We start from the raw sequence: 17376 nt of genomic DNA on the forward strand, positions 1-17376 counted from the left end.
TAAAATATTAATATCTGATTTTTCCCCAGAGTCATTTGCATAATGGTTGCTGGTGTGTCAGCACAGTTCCATTTTGTAATACTGCTGTGGGCAACAAAAATGGTGTATATTTTAGAAGTTTAGTTTGAGAGGCAGGGGAGCCCTCACAGTCTAAGTCCTATGTTGGAGAATACCAGAAAACCAATCTGGTTTGTTTCCCTTTCTCAGCCGTCTTTCGGATTCTCTAGAAATTGAAACATTGACTTACCTCAGGATTTTTTGCATTCTGGACTAATTGTCTCACAAGGGCTGTAGCACATGACATTTTTGATAATGTAACTCGTTTACAATTTATTCATTCTCATTTTAATATGGGTATTTCTTTCTTTCCATGGTGATTTTTCTTTTGTAGTAATGGGGTTTTGCTTTGGACTTTAAATCATGGTAATCCTTTTTCTAAAAAAATACGTATTTCAGTGCAACAATCCAAAAACTAAGGAACCTAAACTAGAAGCTGCTATCAGGATTGTTCCTGAATGGACAGATTATGACTCTGAAATACAGAAGCTAATAAATCGTATCAGGAAAGACAAGAGAAGTGGGACCCCATTCCATCCAAAAGGTGAGGCAAAGGAAAAGCTTCAGCAGCTCATGAAATAGCCCTGCGAGGAGAGCAGATATGGTTGGTTTTATCTGCCTTGAGGAGGTAGCATCACGTGGAGGTCTCCTCTAACATTGTCCCCATAATCCTGTGCAGTTGATGGGACTCCGAGGGTGGGCTACTCCACATGAACACAGTTCAGTGAAGCTAATCTTACTTCTTATAGTCAGTTTCACATTCCATAAACATGGTTTCAAATTTCTTCTCTGGCTTGGTGGGATGCACCAAACATTTGCCTTGAGACTCCCCCTCCTCTTCCCCCACCCATAAACATACTTCAAGGCTATATGCTGCGGCCTACAGCACTGATCGTGGCTGTTAGGAAGAGTGCCCAGTTGCAATCCACTATGTAGCGCATCACCTTTTGTTTGGAATTTACATTCAGGAAGAAGTGCCTTGCAATAGTCGGGTGCCTTTTCCATCAGCAACTCAAGATTTTTTGCAAAATGGCCACACAGGCGTGCACAGCCAGCAGCATGTATAGGATGGGCAAACTCTGCAGGATGGAGGGTGTGACATTGCAGCGCAAGCCCCACCCCATTGTACAAACAGGGCAAAGTTGTATTGCAGTGTCTGTACACCATCCGGCACACTCTACATAATGCTGCACATACCTTATATTGAAAATTGACCAGCAATGTGTTTTTTCTCCTTCCTGGGATGGGATTGAGGAGATATTTGTTCACTCAGAAGCTACTGAAGCTGAGAATGAGGCACTGATTGACATTTTTTGCATTCAGCAGTTGGTTTAACAAGGGTAAATGAAATGAGGACTTTAAAAAGTTTGTCAGGAGTCAAGTTTATAGGCATCTTGCCAGCACTTACGATTTGCTCATCCATGTCAGATATGAAGTAATGAGATTTTAAGTTAGTAATAATTAAATTGATTTTTTTCCCTAAAAAAGACTTGTATTTCCTGGCATAGGTCTTGCACCTATATAACATAGGGATGTAAATAATTGGAATTAAATGTTTTTCTGGTGGATAGTTAGTTCCCAGTTACTAGATTTTAGAATATTTGGAATAAACTTTACCCTGTAATATAGTCCAGAGGTTGTTCGGTCTGTGTATAATCATCTTCTGTGTACCTATGGATAATAACCCTAGAATCTTTTGAGATTGAATTTATTCTCTTATGGATTGATTCATGTATAAAATATTTGAATTCATCACTTGTTCTATCCAGAAACATAGATACATAAGGATATTATCATAGCTCTTTTTGAACTGCCCTGTATTACAAGCAAGGCATTTTGTAGTAGTGCACAAAATACTCCAAATTTGAAATACCCCTTTTAAAGTCCAAAACAGCTGTTCCAATCTTACAGAAAAAGGTTCCAACCATGCCAGAAGTGTTCCAGCTTCAAGCTACTTCAAAGAGTTCGGGATTCAAGATGCTTTACGCACTGCTAGTACATTGCCTCCGTATTGATTTGTGACAATAATGCTGGAAACCAAGTTGGGCAGGAACGATATAAATTGTCCTGGAGTGCGTCTGGAAGACTTCAGTAAGGAGGGTTGGTTTGGTTACCATCTATTCTCTCTCATTAGTCAGCTTGTCATGAGCACCAACTAAAAGTTGTGGCTGAATAAAAAAGGGGATCATGAGAGTGGTGAAAGAATGAAGCATGACATTAAGAAAGAGAATATTGGTCAGTTTTAACATTGTCTTATTTGTAATTTTGTGCATTCAGAATTAATGATAATAATAATTCTTTTACAGAGTCCAAACATGATGAACTTTAGGAATATTTGGCAATGCTGCACAGACAGAAAAGAAAAGCTGGTTTTAATTAGTGTATGTATATTTTAAGAATACTGTGCAATCTTTAAAAAAACTGTCTTTACACTCATTGCACATGACATGGAACAAACAGACTGCAAAAGATGCCCAGTAAATAAAGTGTATTTGGAAGTGATGGTATCAGTGTGTCTTTCTGTAGAAAACAAATAGAACACTTATTGCAATATTTAAGTTTTAAAATGGTTCACGTAAGAGCTTCTATAATAGTATTTAATACTTAAGACAGTATTTGAAATTATTTTTTATTCAGCATGTCTGCACATCACTTCTAGCAAATTCTATTTCAGTGAGCCCCCTCCCTCTCCCCCCAAAGAGAATCCTGCATCATCTTCCAGTTTTCCCCCGTTATGAAAAATATATTGACATAATATCACTGTGGTCAAAATTTTCCATCTGCAAAAAGTAACCAGTGAGGGCGGGGAAGCAAACTTCACAAACTTGTGCCATAGATTCTATATATCTCACATTATCTAAAGTAGAAATGAGGAGATGGGGACAGCTCTTATGGATAATAGTGATGGCATCAGGAGCAACCTATTATCTCTACATAGCTGAACATGCCATGGTGAAATAGCAATCTCTGTGATTTTTTTTTTTACAACTTTCAAACAGCATTTTTAAAAAATTCTTAACTCTCCAGAAGAAATACTGTAAATATGAGCTCCTTGAGATTAGAGGGACACAACTTTGTCACAAACTCCTAATTGAGGAGGGCTTGGACCTCCAAGGCCAGTTTTGATCTTTTTGCTTTTGAAATATTTAGATCATTTGGAAGTTGTTGGTCATGCAAGGCTTCTATTAACTCAGGTTAGCATAGCTTTACAGCTGGGCCCAAACATCAAGCAGCCTCTTCCTTTACTAGCTTAAGGCATTCTACAATCTGCAGAGATTTCACACTGACCATGGCATCACCACACAACTTGTTCTGCCTCAAGCTTATTTATAAATATGATTAAAAATCACTGATTCTTCAGGGATGCTCACTGATTTGCTCCATTATGTAAAATCTCAACTAATGAGAAAGCCTGTCCTAGTGCCTGGTGCTTTCTGTGACCTTAATAAAGGACCTTCCTTAATATGATACATATTCCTCTGTATTTAATTATCTCAGCCTTGTTAGGTCAGTGATGATCTCTGGAGTAGGGCTTGCAAACTTTTTCAGGCCACAGAACAGGTAAGTCAAAAAATTTCCTGGAACTCCTGATCAGGTGGGCTCTAGTGATTGAAAACTGTATTTGAACCTTTTCCCCCTTAATCTCTCCTTGGGTTTTGTAGAACGCCATTTGAAAAACCCTGCTCTTGTGCTTCCAGCTTGCCTGCTGCCAACTCTTACTGTAAAGTAGGGCTGTGACTTCAGGAACCTTTCAGAAAAGGGGCTTTGGCATGCACAGCTAAAATGTGTGCCTGTCTCTTTTAAAGCAGCTACTTCTTTTTCCAACATCAGGCAGAACACCCATTTTGAATTTAGCATTGCAACCTCCCACTGCAAAATACAGTGAAATAGACCAACAAGTTTCTGTTACCCCTTCACAAAACTAGGTAACGATGGGAAGAAGAAAGTTTACTACTTTGACCACTTTGCTACAGCCATAGCTTTTAGCAGGGGGGAAAGGCTCAGCAATGGTTCCCATGTATTGTCACATCATATATTAATGGGCGAAGGTCTCAGAAGTTCTAGTATACCTCCTAGTAAATATTTAGTATTACTCTGATCTCGTTCTGTTCTTTTTAAAGAAGAATAGGTTCCAAGGATTTGCCCACTAAGAGAGGCAATAGTTATTTTGATCGTCAACTAGAATTTTAAATTTCAGATTTCAGACTCAGTGAGTAGGTGAAATGTATACCACTGCCATCAGTTTAATACAAATATTCACTGCCACAAAGTAGCTTCCAGATATGAAATTAGGAGTAATTTAAAAAGTAATGTTAAAATCCATGAGCTGTTTTGTAGAACACTTCAATTTGAAAATAATTTACCATAATTATAAACAAAATTGGCATTCTACATTTTGGCAACTGAAGCAATTTTTCTCATACTTGTTAAGACAGACTATAGAAGTCCTAATGTCCCACAGGAATATATTTATTTTGGAAGTATATGGTTATCCCACTGCTAAACTGCCATTAGTTGCATAATTGTCCCCCAAATCTGTACGAAAGAGTCAATTGATTCTAATTCCTCCTGTCAGCTTGTTAAGGCAGAAAGAACTTGGATGGCTAGATCAAGTCCAGCCAGGTTTCTAAGGCAACTCTTTTTCTTTCATTTGAGAAGAATGAAGTTGGGGGGCGGGGCAGGATTTGTTACTTAAAACGAACTTTTCCTGTGACCTTTTTCTCATAAAGTTCCCTGTTCCCTCCTTTAACGTGCATGACAGATCAGTTCTAGGTACAAATAGTCCATTGGGCTATTTCTAGCAGTTTCTCATGTTTTTCTTCATGTGGACCCCCACATTCTCTCTGAAAGCCTTTGTAGACCACCATGCCAATTAGGGGATGATAATACAGTGCCTGAGAGCACTGAACCTTTTTTTTTTAAACATGGCTGTAGTCTTGAGGGATCACCAAATCTTTTGGAAGTTTGAATAAAGATGCCAAAAATTCAAAACAGGATAGTGATTAGGTGAGATTTCAGCCGATTTCTATCTACGTAAGGGTTGCAAGGGTCCTTGGAGATCATCTAATCCAACCCCGTCCACTGCAAGATCTGTCAGCATCCACAAATGGTTCTCCAGCCTTTGTTTAAACATCCACAGAAGGGAGTCGTACAGTTCCAAGGGAGCCTGTTCCACTGTTGAAGAGCATGCTCTTTTAGGATTTTTTTCCTGATCCCCAACCCAAATCTTGTAATTAAAACCTGTTTTTGTCCTATTTTCTTTCTTACAGAAGAGAAAAACAAGCCATTCTTTTACCCTCAGCTGCTGAAGACCATCATATTTAATCTCTGTGCTCTTAAAACGTACTGCTTAAGTGAAACTATTTTGCAGAGCCAAAGGTCTCATTTTTTTCACATTTGAGGCATTTAATACTATAAATACCTTTCAGTAGCAACTGATAAGTGAACTGCCTTTTAACTTGCTTCTTTAATTTCCAAAGGAATGCAGTAAGTTCCTTTTTTCCAATTTCCCCCAAAATCTACTTAGAATCACATGGGAACAGCAGCATAATAAAGCAATTTCTATTCATTAGTTGGCATAGAAACAATTTAAGGTTTGGCACAACTGTGAACTTCAAATTTATCTTGTCTTCCCCCCCCAGCACAAAAAACCCCACTTTCTGACTGAAGATTTAAAGCAATTAAAACTACGTGCTACTGTTGAACACTTAGTATTTCTTTATCTTCAAAAGAACGTCATAGCTCTCATAGAATCTACCCCCCCGCCACGCCCCAGAGAGCTTTATTCTGGCAACACTTCCAAGGCAGCGTTTTATTTCAGTTGGCCCAGAAGCACTGCCAAACCTTTTGATCAATCCATGTGCAGGCCTGATGGGGCCTCTAGGAGAAGCAGCTCTGGCAAAACCAGTGCAACCCAAGCCATGCCAGTGTTTCTCGACCTTAGCAACCTGATGTCTGAACCTCGACTCCCAGAATCCCCCAGCCAGCATAGAACTCTGGGAGTTGAAGTCCAGACATCTTCACGTTGCTAAGGTTGAGAAACACTGTCCTATGCAAACAAGGACTCAGCGACTGAAACCCATTTCCTCCGACCCCCATTTGAACAATGGCACTTTATGCAGTCCTTCAAAGCTGTCCAAGATACAAGCATGATTGTTAGTAGGTAACATCTACCTTTCCCAGCATTTCTGGAGTCATTCTTAAAAGAGAAACGTGAAAGCACTATCTGAGTCCTCATTCAACAAGGTGGTATGTTCTGAGATGAATCCACTCATGAAAATTTCAAAATGAAGGGAATGTTATGTACAAAAGCTAGTGAGGTTCAACCACTATTATTTTACAGTTGTTTGACACTTGCACTTGAAATGGACTGGGTCAGATATGTGTACTTATGAGAGCAAGAAAGGTGAAAGATGCACGTCGCTTTGTTATGTGTCCAAAGCAGCATTCTTGAAAAGGACTGGATGTGAAAAACAGAGCAAGTTCAAAATTGCATCCCAAGAGGACTGCCAAGCTCCATTTTGAACACAGTTCACAATACCAGAATTCAGTTGCAGGAAAAAGACTTTCAATCGTGTCTATGAGTTATTACTCTGTGGGATGATAGAAATGTGTATAATAGTTGTGAAGATGTTCAACATTCTCCTCTATCACCCCTTCAAAAATAAATCTTCAGGAGCAGAACAAAGTTCTGTTTATTACGGGCAACATCTCAGTCCTGCTCAAATGTCAAGCAAACTTTGAGTAGAAAACGGTTCTCTACCACCTGCTAAAAATTTAATTCCATTTAATTCTTTAGAAGCAACCAGAAGGAGATATTTTAATCAGAGAAAATTGTCCTTGTAACATTAAGTTAGAAAACTGTCTCCAAGCTGGCTGCAGTGGCCAATGTTCTCTATCATTTAAAGGGTCATACTGATGCGTAATACTTCCAATAGTCAGTTGAGGCCTTAAAGCTGGAGTAAATTATTTCTGTTGTTTCAAGTGACTAATTCCCACAAAAAGGGCACTAACAGTTCAGTAAACTTTAAAGTGCTTTCTTGAATCAGTTTCTTTTCAAGCAAGGGTTTGTCTTGAGCTGGAGCTTTCAACCCATCAGAACTCTCAAACAGATTGGTATTATCAACATTGCTGGGTTTGCCTCCCTTTTGGGCTATCACCAAGAAACTGGTTCTCATTAAAGTCCTTGTTCAAGGACTAAACCATAATTTTAAGTTACCTAGAAAAAAAAATACAGATTGCCAGATGCAAAAAAAAAAAAAAAAGATTAAAAAAAGATAAAAAAGAGTGTAGCAGTTCTAATTGAAATGGAATTTAAACTTGAAAGGTCCTCCAGAACTGAAGGGATCGAAACCTTGCCAGGAATTCCAGCCTCGGTGAAAAGGGTTTCCTCCGCCTTGCTGACTCTCAGCATCCAGTGGGTCTTCTCCTGCATCAAACTTCCTCCGCATTTCTAAAAAGATACAAACATGGCGGCAAACTGAATCTGACACAATGGACAATTAGACCCCATAACCATTTGTCCAAAGGTTTTGCTTCTAAAGTCGCTACGGCATCAACAACAACAAAAAAGAAAAATTAAAGAACAATGGTGGAAGTATACGCTCCTAAAAAAAGATATGGCAGGATTGTTTTGGAACTTCCTTGTTCCTTCCAGACCACAACTTTCTCCAAAGGGCAAAGTGTTCATTCAGAACCTGGGGACAGACTTAGGAGCACTTGATTAAGCAGCTGCTGATGCAAAAAGTCCAGTCCACTAGGACTTCAAAATTATGACTTGACTAGACAAAACTGAAAAATACTCCTTTTCCAAAATATTATCAGCAATATCATAGAGAAAAAGCTATGACTAAAATTCTGGTCCCAATTGTGATTGTTAAGCGAGGACTACCTAACAATCACAATTGGGACCAGAATTTCAGTTGCTAAGTGAAGTGGTGATTAAGCGAATCTGACCTGATTTTATGACCTTTTTGTGGAAGTCTTTAAGTGAACCACCATGGTCATTAAGCAAATCATGTGGTTCTCCATTGATTTTGCTTGCTGGAAGCCAGCTAGGAAGGTCGAAAATGGCAATCACATGACCGTGGGACTCTGTGACTGTTGTACATGTGAACTGGTTGCCAAGCACCCAAATCATGGTCACATGACCACAAATGCACTGTGATGGTCGTAAGCGCGAGGACCGGTTGCAAGTCAGTTTCAGTACCATCATAAGTCTGAACAGTTGCTAAACAAATGGTCATTAAGAAGGGACTACCTGTAGTCCTCTCTGCTTCTCATGTCTGAAAATGAACAACCTACTTATTTTCACTGAACAAAGAGAGCAATATTAATTTTGATTAAATTAATTCTCAGCAACCATGTTTCACACAAGGACCCTCTGTCATAAAGGAGATGATTTTCAACATTACTCTGCATATCTTTTGCCCAAATTTGACTTCCCTCTACCCCCAAAAATATGAGAAACTTTGGAGCTTGTGGTATTTAATAGCTCATGAAGATAAACGTTTCCTGACCAAACTGGCAAAATTATTGTGGTAGGCAATTATTCTAATATTGCTATGTGATTTTTCACTAAAAAAATATGTTGGAAATTATTTTTCCAATTTTTTCCCCCCAACTGGCCTTCAAGATTGTCTAAATTATATGATAATTTCCAAGAGATTATACTAAGTCAAGGGCTTTCTCCCTCAGAAACTATTCAGAGGATGTATGCCTCAATATTACAAACACACCATTAATTAGCAGGGTCTAAACACAGCTTAGTTATTAGGACTTCTCTGCCATAAACTGTGGCATTTTGTACAAGTATTTGCCTGAATGAGTGCAGCTTCCATCATTCATCATGTCTCTTATGTATCTGGTCCCACAGTGGTATTTTAAAATGTGAGAAAATTATTTCCTTGCTTCAGTACATATCATCTCTTTTTAAGTTTCGGAAATTTATGAAAAGGAGTTATTTTCATAAAAGAAAGGCTAAAGACATCCTCAGGTTAAATTCAAATCCTACTGACAACATGGACACATTCATGACATAGTACAGCCATGTTCTGCTGGTTTCTCAACACATTTTGCAACTTCCCAGTCTAGTCTAAAGCTCAGGTTGTCTCCCATCTCAATGCTAAGTACAGGCAGTCCTTGCTTACTGACTGCCTCATTTAACAACCAAAGTTACAATGGCATAAAAAAAACAGCTTTGTGACCAATCCTCATATTTACAACCATTGCAGTGCCCCGCGGTCACGCTTGCCATTTGTCTGTTTCACAACTGGCTTCCGACAAGCAGAGTTAATGGAGAACATGGATGTAAAATCTCAAGTTGCAGTCGTGTGATGACCACGAGTGATTTGCTTAATGACTGAATGGAAGTGAGGTTGTAAGCCTGTCATGGTCATGTTATTTTCCACTTGGCAACTGCAGCACTTAGGGATTGAGTTGCTGGTCCCAATTGTGGTCGCTAAGTGAGGACTGTCTGTAGGCCTCATCCTGCTTAGTTTCCAAATTCAGATAAGGCCAGCCACTGGCTGAAACCTGGGGTCAAACCTTAGTAAAGGGAAGAGGGGAAAAAAGCAGAACCCCTGCATGTCCAAGGCCTCGGTAGTCTTAAATCAGAAGTACACATCTGTAATCCTGACACAACATAGCCCCCAAATTCCATCCTCACAAATCACTGTGGCTGATTTTCGATGGCTGCGCAATCTGTTACTGAAGTAACTATTTTGGTGGATTTACACAACATATGGAATCATAAACTAACAGCGTGGGCCAGTTCACTAAAGTTAACACCAAGCTTCATCCATTGTGCCAATGCAGCCACTAGGTTAAGTGCACTGTGTGAACATGGCCTAAAACTTAAATTTAATGGTTTTAAACTGAATGACAAAGAATAAGGAAGAATCACTGTGGGTGAGTTTTAAGCAAAAACTTCTGGACATACCTACTGCCTACTTGGAGAAATCCCAAGGATAGCTCAGAAGGTTCGATGTGGATCTGGTAGCAAAAATGCCTTTTTTTTTCTTTACTTTACATCAGCTAAACTGAGTCCCTTCAAAAGTGAAAGCAGCTTAATAAACACATCACCGTACACCGAAGGAAAATAAATGTTGATTTGTCCACATAAAGGTGAAATAAAAAACAAGCCAGCTGGCTCAACTCGTACTTTGAGAGCAAAGGAAGCAGATCACTTACCTGGATCTGTGAGAACTTCTTTGGCAGCTGCAATATCAATAAACTTTTTCTCCGCTTTCTTCTTCTCTTCTTCATCCTGGAAATTATCTGGGTGCCACTGCATTGCCAGCTTCCTATAGGCCTTTATGATTTCTTGTTTTCTGGCATTCCTGTCAGAAACGTAAGAAATTAACTTGAAATAATCCCTTCACGCCACTGTAAGATTTTTACATATGAATGCAGAAACTTCCATAAATCTAGGCAATATAACATTTCCCAGATAAATCCTTTTCTGCTTGGCTTTTTGCAAAGAAAATGTTCCTCTCATTAAATAAATGGAGCAATAGAAGTTTTACACCTCAGAAGCAGCAAGTTAGGCAGCAAACCCTTCAAATAGTTCCAGCGTGCCCTGCAGAACAAGTCCATCAGTCCATGGAGGACGGGCAGGCGCTAACAAGCAAAGGCAGGCCCACGAATCAGAGTGTGGCTTCCGGGATAGAGCTGCGGCATCATATGCCATGACGGAGAGCTGCAAAACTGTTCATAGCATTTTGCTAACTCAATCTTGGAACAAATGTTAAGGCCCCAGCAACTTGCTGGCCCAAGCAACAACATTCTTGTTGCTAAGGAATAGTGAAAGACATTCCTAGAAAGTAATTCCTGACGCCAAAGGAAAGGCGGGGGCAAAGGGGAGGGAGAAAACATCTTCTTGGACAAACCCTGTGATACAGTAGAGCTTTTTCATTTGCATTCATTTCATTTGCATCTACACCTGTACTCTCAAGACAGTAGGGACTACATTTCAAGGGGAGCCTTCCAAGCAATCATCATCTTAACTTCTCAAGTTGTTCCAGCTTGAATATAATGTTTTGCATAGCACTGGCTTCACTTTTAATATTTCACTCAACCTTTGCTTATGATACTCAGTCAAAATGAATTTCCTCCTTAATCAACGTTAAATCTTCCAGATGCAGCATTCGACTTTGGAGGTCAAAGCTCTTCTAACATAGTTGTCAGCCTGCAGGCCCTCCTTTTTGCTTTTCTTCATATTGATTATTTGGCTTTGTTATAGCCAGCACCCAAACTGACAAGTTTTAGAAGTTAGAGAGAAAGCCAACGTGTTGTTGAAGGGAGGAAGGAAAAGGTTTATGTGGAACAACAAGCTGCTAATAAAGAGGTCTGTTTGGTTTGGACTTAACACATACGAAGGTAAAACTGTGACTTGTAAACCATGATTTATGACTTAGCATGATGCATGAACTTAGTGAACAGTGGGTTCATCAACAAACCATGGTTAACAAAGCTACGGTGTTATGCAGTGCGCAAACCCAGCCACTCCATTGTTTTATTGTTTTTAGATTTTAATATACTACAGGTGAGAGCCAATTTGGTGCAGTCATTAAGGCACCAGGCTAGTAACCAGAAGACTGAGTTCTAGAGCCGCCTTGGGCAAAAAGCCAGCTGGGTGACCTTGGCCAGTCGCACTCTCTCAGTCCTAGAACGGAGGCGATGGCAAACCACTTCTGAAAAACCTTGCCTAGAAAACTGCAAGGACTTGTCCAGGCAGTCTCCAAGAATCAGACACGTTCGAATGGATAAAAGACAAAACAAAACAAAACAAAATGTACAGGTAATCCTTGTTTAGCAACTGCCTCATTTAGTGACCTACTGCAGTTACTATGGTGATGAAAAAGTAACTTTGTGACCAATCCTCACATTTACAACCTTTGCAGGTCTGTAAAGCAAAGGAAAGCTGAAGTAAGATCATAAGCACAGTGAAGTTTCACTTGGTGGCCACTTTGCTTAACGACCGAGTTGCCAGTCCCAATTGTGGTTGCTAAATGAAAACTACCTTATCGCAATTTTACCTTTTGTAATTTGAAAAGTATGTTTGTCACACACCTTATATATATTTAATAATAAATAGATACCCAATAATAAATAATAAAATATAATAAATAATAATGGTCTCAACGTGAAGAGAAGTTAAGCAAAGGCTCATAAACTAAGTGAAGTTCCATGTGAACTAACATGTACTGAACAGATGCTGCTTGCATAGGCTTTGCTTGTCGCAGTTTGATTCTGGCCATGCTATGGAGCACCCAGGGCTCCTACTTTTTCTCCTCATTTTTTGCCACGGATAACAGGATGGTCTCCAATGCTGCTCCTAGAAGATAATGAACCAGCAGCTCTGCACTGGGCACTTGCAACATGCAGAAGGGAAATGCTGGAGTTTACAATAAGGCCATTAAAACAAAGAGAGAATTATATGGCCATCTTACTCCCTTAAGATATTAGAAAATATCTTAAGTCAAAAGATTAATCAAAATCTTGTTTTCCATGGATTCAGTGCAATCCCACCTAGGATTCTGCACCAGCACTGAACAGTACTTGGAAATCTGGGGAAAGCATCTGGCAGAAGCCAAGTCCCCTGTAAGTAGATGGGAATTCAAGTATTTTGGCTGTCTTCTTTGCAGATACCATGTCCTATTATATGACTTGGCTTCTCTTTAATATGAAAATAGGCAGAATGACGACTCTCTGAACCCAGGATGCTCAATTCCCTTCAAGAGCTAAATTTCTCTAAATGCAGATTATAGGTTATAAGTTTCCTCCCCTAATACAGAACTTTAGGAAGAGAGTTTTGAGAAACTCCTTCTTACAAGCTTCTTAGAAGGGTAATACAGTACAGTATAGCATCTTGAAGAAAAAGCAGCATCTAAGCAAACCAAGGGTGCTTGTCAATTGCTAAATGCTTACCTTTTAACTCCTAAAATTTTATAGTAGTCCCTCTTTTGAGACTGCTTGAGCATCCGCTGGGCTTTCTCAAGGCTTTCCAGAATCTGTTGGTCATTATCACTGTATTTTTTAGCAGTTTCATAGTCCTGGATAGCTATCATAAAGACAACAAACAGGGTATATTTAGAGATTTGCAATACAGTAATTCATTTCCAGCATGGTCAGATTTCAAATGGTATTTATTTGAAATCCGATAAAGGAAAACCAAGAATCTTTCTGTAATTGTATGACTGTCTCACACCAATAAATGAAATGCTTCCATTTCCATTTTAGCATTCTTCACTACAGTCTGCTTTGCATTTTCTATGTAATGAGTCTTTTTTTGGGTTTTCAGTTTCTAATTTTGGAACACCTCATTATGGATCTAAAGATATCCAACTTTGCTGAGCTAAAGTATCTGCATCAGATCATCTTCTAGCAGCTGTTCTCTCTCAGTAGGCATTACATTTATCTTTTTGTTGTTTCTAGGCATGCCGGCAGGAGATATGGTCCAATTTATACCATTTACTCAGTGGTTGTATCCAATCCCTTTTTACAGAACATTGTGGAAGTATTTCTGATACCCCAGTGGTTTAAAATGTCCATCTGCAAACAAAGAACTCTGCCTTCTCTTTCATTTTCACTAGCCAGCCTACTGTGTTGTGCCACTAAAATATTTTGACTGACAGCAGCCAGAACATTAAATGTGAATGTCATTCACTTAGAAAGCCAGCAGGGTATGGCTCTAAATGCCTATCTTACAAACTTTATACTGACATCTCAGCTGGAAAAGGAAATTCATGGACTTTTCCATTCAACAGCAGTACAGGCAAGATCACCTCACTGATTCTTTGAAAGTATGCATTATCAAAACTTGGTAATGAATGAATGTCTGTGGAATCATTTCTTTCACCAACCGCAATGCATCTTAGCTGATGGCTGCATGCAGATTGTTAAAGATGGACCTAATGGCACAGTCAAAGCCATGTAGTTGTTAGACTTACCAGAAAACTAGATGATTTATAAAATTTGCCTCATCTAGCCTTATTTCAGAGTTCTTTTTTTTTTTAATCTAAACCTCCAGAATGGTATCCCAAATTGGACTGGTAACAACTCCACCTTTTAAAGGGGAAAATAAATCATACACGCTACCCCTATAGTCCTGGTGGTTGTACCAGAAGACTGGTGAGGAGGAATTTGATAGTGTTGTGTATCTCTTTCCCTGAGGTGCATAGAACTTTATATTCCATGACACTTGTGTGGAGTAGGATGATCTTTCTCATTGTCAATCAAAAATCCTTGGGAAACAAATACTACTTAACTTTGAGATAGTCTCATCACCACCTGACAAATACTCTTTAATCTAGATGTTCTCATTTTAGCAGAACTAGACAAAGCTTTCCAAGCACAAGATAAAATAGACTTGTCCTTGGCAAAGGAAGCAAGATGAGACCATCAGAACAGATGTGGTTCAGAACCTATATAAGTTAGTCAAAAAAGCCCATGGGATGGAACTCCAATGGAGACCTAGCTCGGAAGGAACTGCATATTTGCCGACTTTGAACAGTCTGCCCGCCATCCTATCTTTGGGGTTCCCTGACTGGCTTACTAGCTGTGTCACCTCATAATTGGAATCATGCTTAAGAAATTAAGACCCAGCTCCACTGTTTTATTTACTATACATGTATAGTAGTATCTAGCTAAAACAAGCATTATGTACTTGAGAAAAATTCAATTGCTGTTTTATCTGTTACACCTTCCATTTTGCCAATGAACAACAGATCTCAAGGATATTTCTCAATACATAGCAGACAGAGAGCGAGCGAGCGAGCGAGCGCACAGTACATATGGTTGTTGAAATATCTACAAAGAGTCTCAATCTAGGAAAATTCAGCCATCCTTCCAGTCACATCTCACATACAAAAACAAAGCCCCAATTCTTATATAAACTGAAAAAAGGTAACCTTGCCCAAATACAATAAATGAAAATATGAGGGTACCTCAAATCAAGGGCACTTTTGGAAATAAAGATAATTCCAAAGGTTGGTGATTTGCTTCAAGCATGCCAGCTTTCTTTGTTCAATTTTGTTTGAAATTAACCATCTTTTTAAAAACTCTAAAAATAAAGCAGAACAGGGGCCCCAGTAGGCACCAAGGAGCCACGCTGAACATTCCATATCTAGACTCATTACTCGGTCCTTTCCATAATCTACTGTACGCATCTTCCACCTGAAAACTTCAAGCCCATATTCACTTTAAGGCAGGATGGAATAGGGAGAGACAAATTCCATCCTGGAAAACATTTTTGGCAATGAAAAGCAAAGCCAATTAAAGCAATTAATTGGACATAAGCTTTAAGTTTCATTTAACACAGTTCTGAAAATGCTTGCATATAACTGAAAGCTCCACTGAATTTCATAGGATACTCCCAGATAAGCCAACGCAGTTTGCATAAGGATGATTCCTAAATCCAAGATCTAACTACAGTTACGCTTTCAGATACCATCCCAATATTTCATTCATGCCTACTCACTAATAGGCTCCTCTTGAACCACATCCAGAGTACCCCGAACCACTTCCTTTTCCAGAAGATTAGCCTCCAGAAAACTATTAACGCCATCCTCTGAACAGCTGGATCAATGTGATCTTGAAGAAAAATGAGATACTAGATCTTTCCCCAGAATGGAAGACTTAGCACTTCCCTAGTTCCTAGTCTAATTCATTCTGTATAATGTCAATAAATAATCCAGGCTACTCCATACAGGAAGTCCCCGCTTAATGACCATTGGTTTAGCAATGGTTCGGACTTACGACGATGCTGAAAAACTGACTTGCGACCTCTCCTCACACTTACGACCGCTGCAGCATCCCCGCGGTCATGTGATCACCATTTTTGATCTTGCCAGCCAGCCAGCAAAAATAATGCAGCAAGCAAAAATAATGCAGAACCATGTGATTTGCTTAACGACCATATAGTTCACTTAACGGCTGCAGTGATTCACTTAACGGCTGCTGCAAAAAGGTCATGAAAGCAGGTCGGATTTGCTTAATGACTGCTTTGCTTAGCAACCGAAATTCCAGTCCCAATTGTGGTCATTAAGTAAGGACTACCTATACTGGTAAGTTCCCAGGAAAACTGGACACCCCAATGAATGTACTCATTATCCTTCAAACTGTACCTTCTTCATACATTTCTTCTAGCAAGTATACTTCAGCCCGATCTTTGAGGGCATTCACATTTTCTGGCTCTAGCTGCAGAACTTCAGTGCAAAGTTTAATGGCTTCTGTCGACTGTTGATTCTGAGAAAAGTGAGATGGACCAGTAAGGTCAGTAAGATGGACCAGCAAGGTCATTATGTTCTCAGTTGTTTTCTGCCAACTGAACTGAAGTGTTTACCTTTGAAAGGCAATGGCAGATTCTCTCTTTGGCTCGAGTGGTATAAACAGGAACATTTGTCTCCATCTTCATAACTGCCTCATACTTGTCAGTGGCTTCCGGGTACCTATTTACATCAAGAAAGAAAATCAGCCTACAGTAGACATTTATTAAATTAAGAAAATAAAATTTATATTGTTCTGTATTTTAAAGAGTGCAAGATAAATATTCCAGTGGTCTATTTTAGACTGAAATAGAGACATGGACCCCACTATGGAAACTGAGTACAGTATATTGGTGTATTTTACCAACTCACTGAAAACTCATGGTTTTCAGTGAGTTGGTAAAGTGGCAGGAAACTGTTCCATTAGTTTTCAACATTGGTGATTACTGAAAGCTGCAGAAGTTGCAGAAACTCTTGCAGATCAGATGGAGACCATACACCCTTGCCATAAACCATGACCTTCAGAATTCCTGGAGCAAAACCTACTTCTCTGAGAAATAACAGGTAAACTGAATGTGACTGATGGCCAGCAGCTCTGCATTCTCTGCTAACAGAGAAATGAAAGCCAGAATGAAATCCAACTTTGTGGAAGTGGACTTTTACTTAAGCAACACCACTTTCTTCTGCTTTTCACTCTTCACTGCTCTCACTTCAGTGGCCCTCACCTTTATCCTTAAAAAGTGCTCTAGTCTAACTTCCAGGGGAAGTGGAAATGACCACGGCAAAAACCTGTTCTTCAGAACCTCCCCGGACAAGGAGAGGACAGGAGATTACCCACATGTCCTCCGGACAGCTGCTCCTTGCAAGGACTGCAGGACAGCAGTCTCCCAAGGGTTTGAGCGCTGGGAGACGAAGTGATCAGTCATCATGTTCACAACCACAGCAGAGCCTTTTAATGGACACTGGGTTCACTAACCTCACTTTCTAATCACTTTCGGAAATTGCTTATTTATTTAGAGATCTTATTTAATTAGAGATCTTCGGAATGACA

At 39.4% G+C, this 17376-nt stretch overlaps 2 protein-coding genes across 2 annotated transcripts in view; one reads left to right on the forward strand and one right to left on the reverse strand.

Annotated features, from left to right (window-relative positions):
* UGGT2 (UDP-glucose glycoprotein glucosyltransferase 2) overlaps positions 1-2556 on the forward strand; it is a 78426-nt gene extending 75870 nt beyond the window's left edge. Inside the window, exons 38-39 of the mRNA XM_063304651.1 lie at positions 457-601; positions 2364-2556. Coding sequence (XP_063160721.1) covers positions 457-601; positions 2364-2386 — 168 coding nt within the window. The 3' untranslated portion in view covers positions 2387-2556. The remainder of the gene's footprint in view (positions 1-456; positions 602-2363) is intronic.
* Positions 2557-3067: 511 nt separating this feature from the next.
* The window catches only part of DNAJC3 (DnaJ heat shock protein family (Hsp40) member C3), a 37020-nt gene continuing 22711 nt past the window's right edge, over positions 3068-17376 (reverse strand). The window contains exons 8-12 of the mRNA XM_063304650.1: positions 16403-16508; positions 16185-16305; positions 12988-13120; positions 10249-10397; positions 3068-7510 (exon numbers count right to left, since the gene is read on the reverse strand). Of these exons, the coding sequence (XP_063160720.1) occupies positions 7356-7510; positions 10249-10397; positions 12988-13120; positions 16185-16305; positions 16403-16508 (664 nt within the window). The 3' untranslated portion in view covers positions 3068-7355. The remainder of the gene's footprint in view (positions 7511-10248; positions 10398-12987; positions 13121-16184; positions 16306-16402; positions 16509-17376) is intronic.

Source organism: Candoia aspera, chromosome 5 (genome assembly GCF_035149785.1).
Source record: "Candoia aspera isolate rCanAsp1 chromosome 5, rCanAsp1.hap2, whole genome shotgun sequence".
NCBI classification, from domain to species: Eukaryota; Metazoa; Chordata; class Lepidosauria; order Squamata; family Boidae; genus Candoia; species Candoia aspera.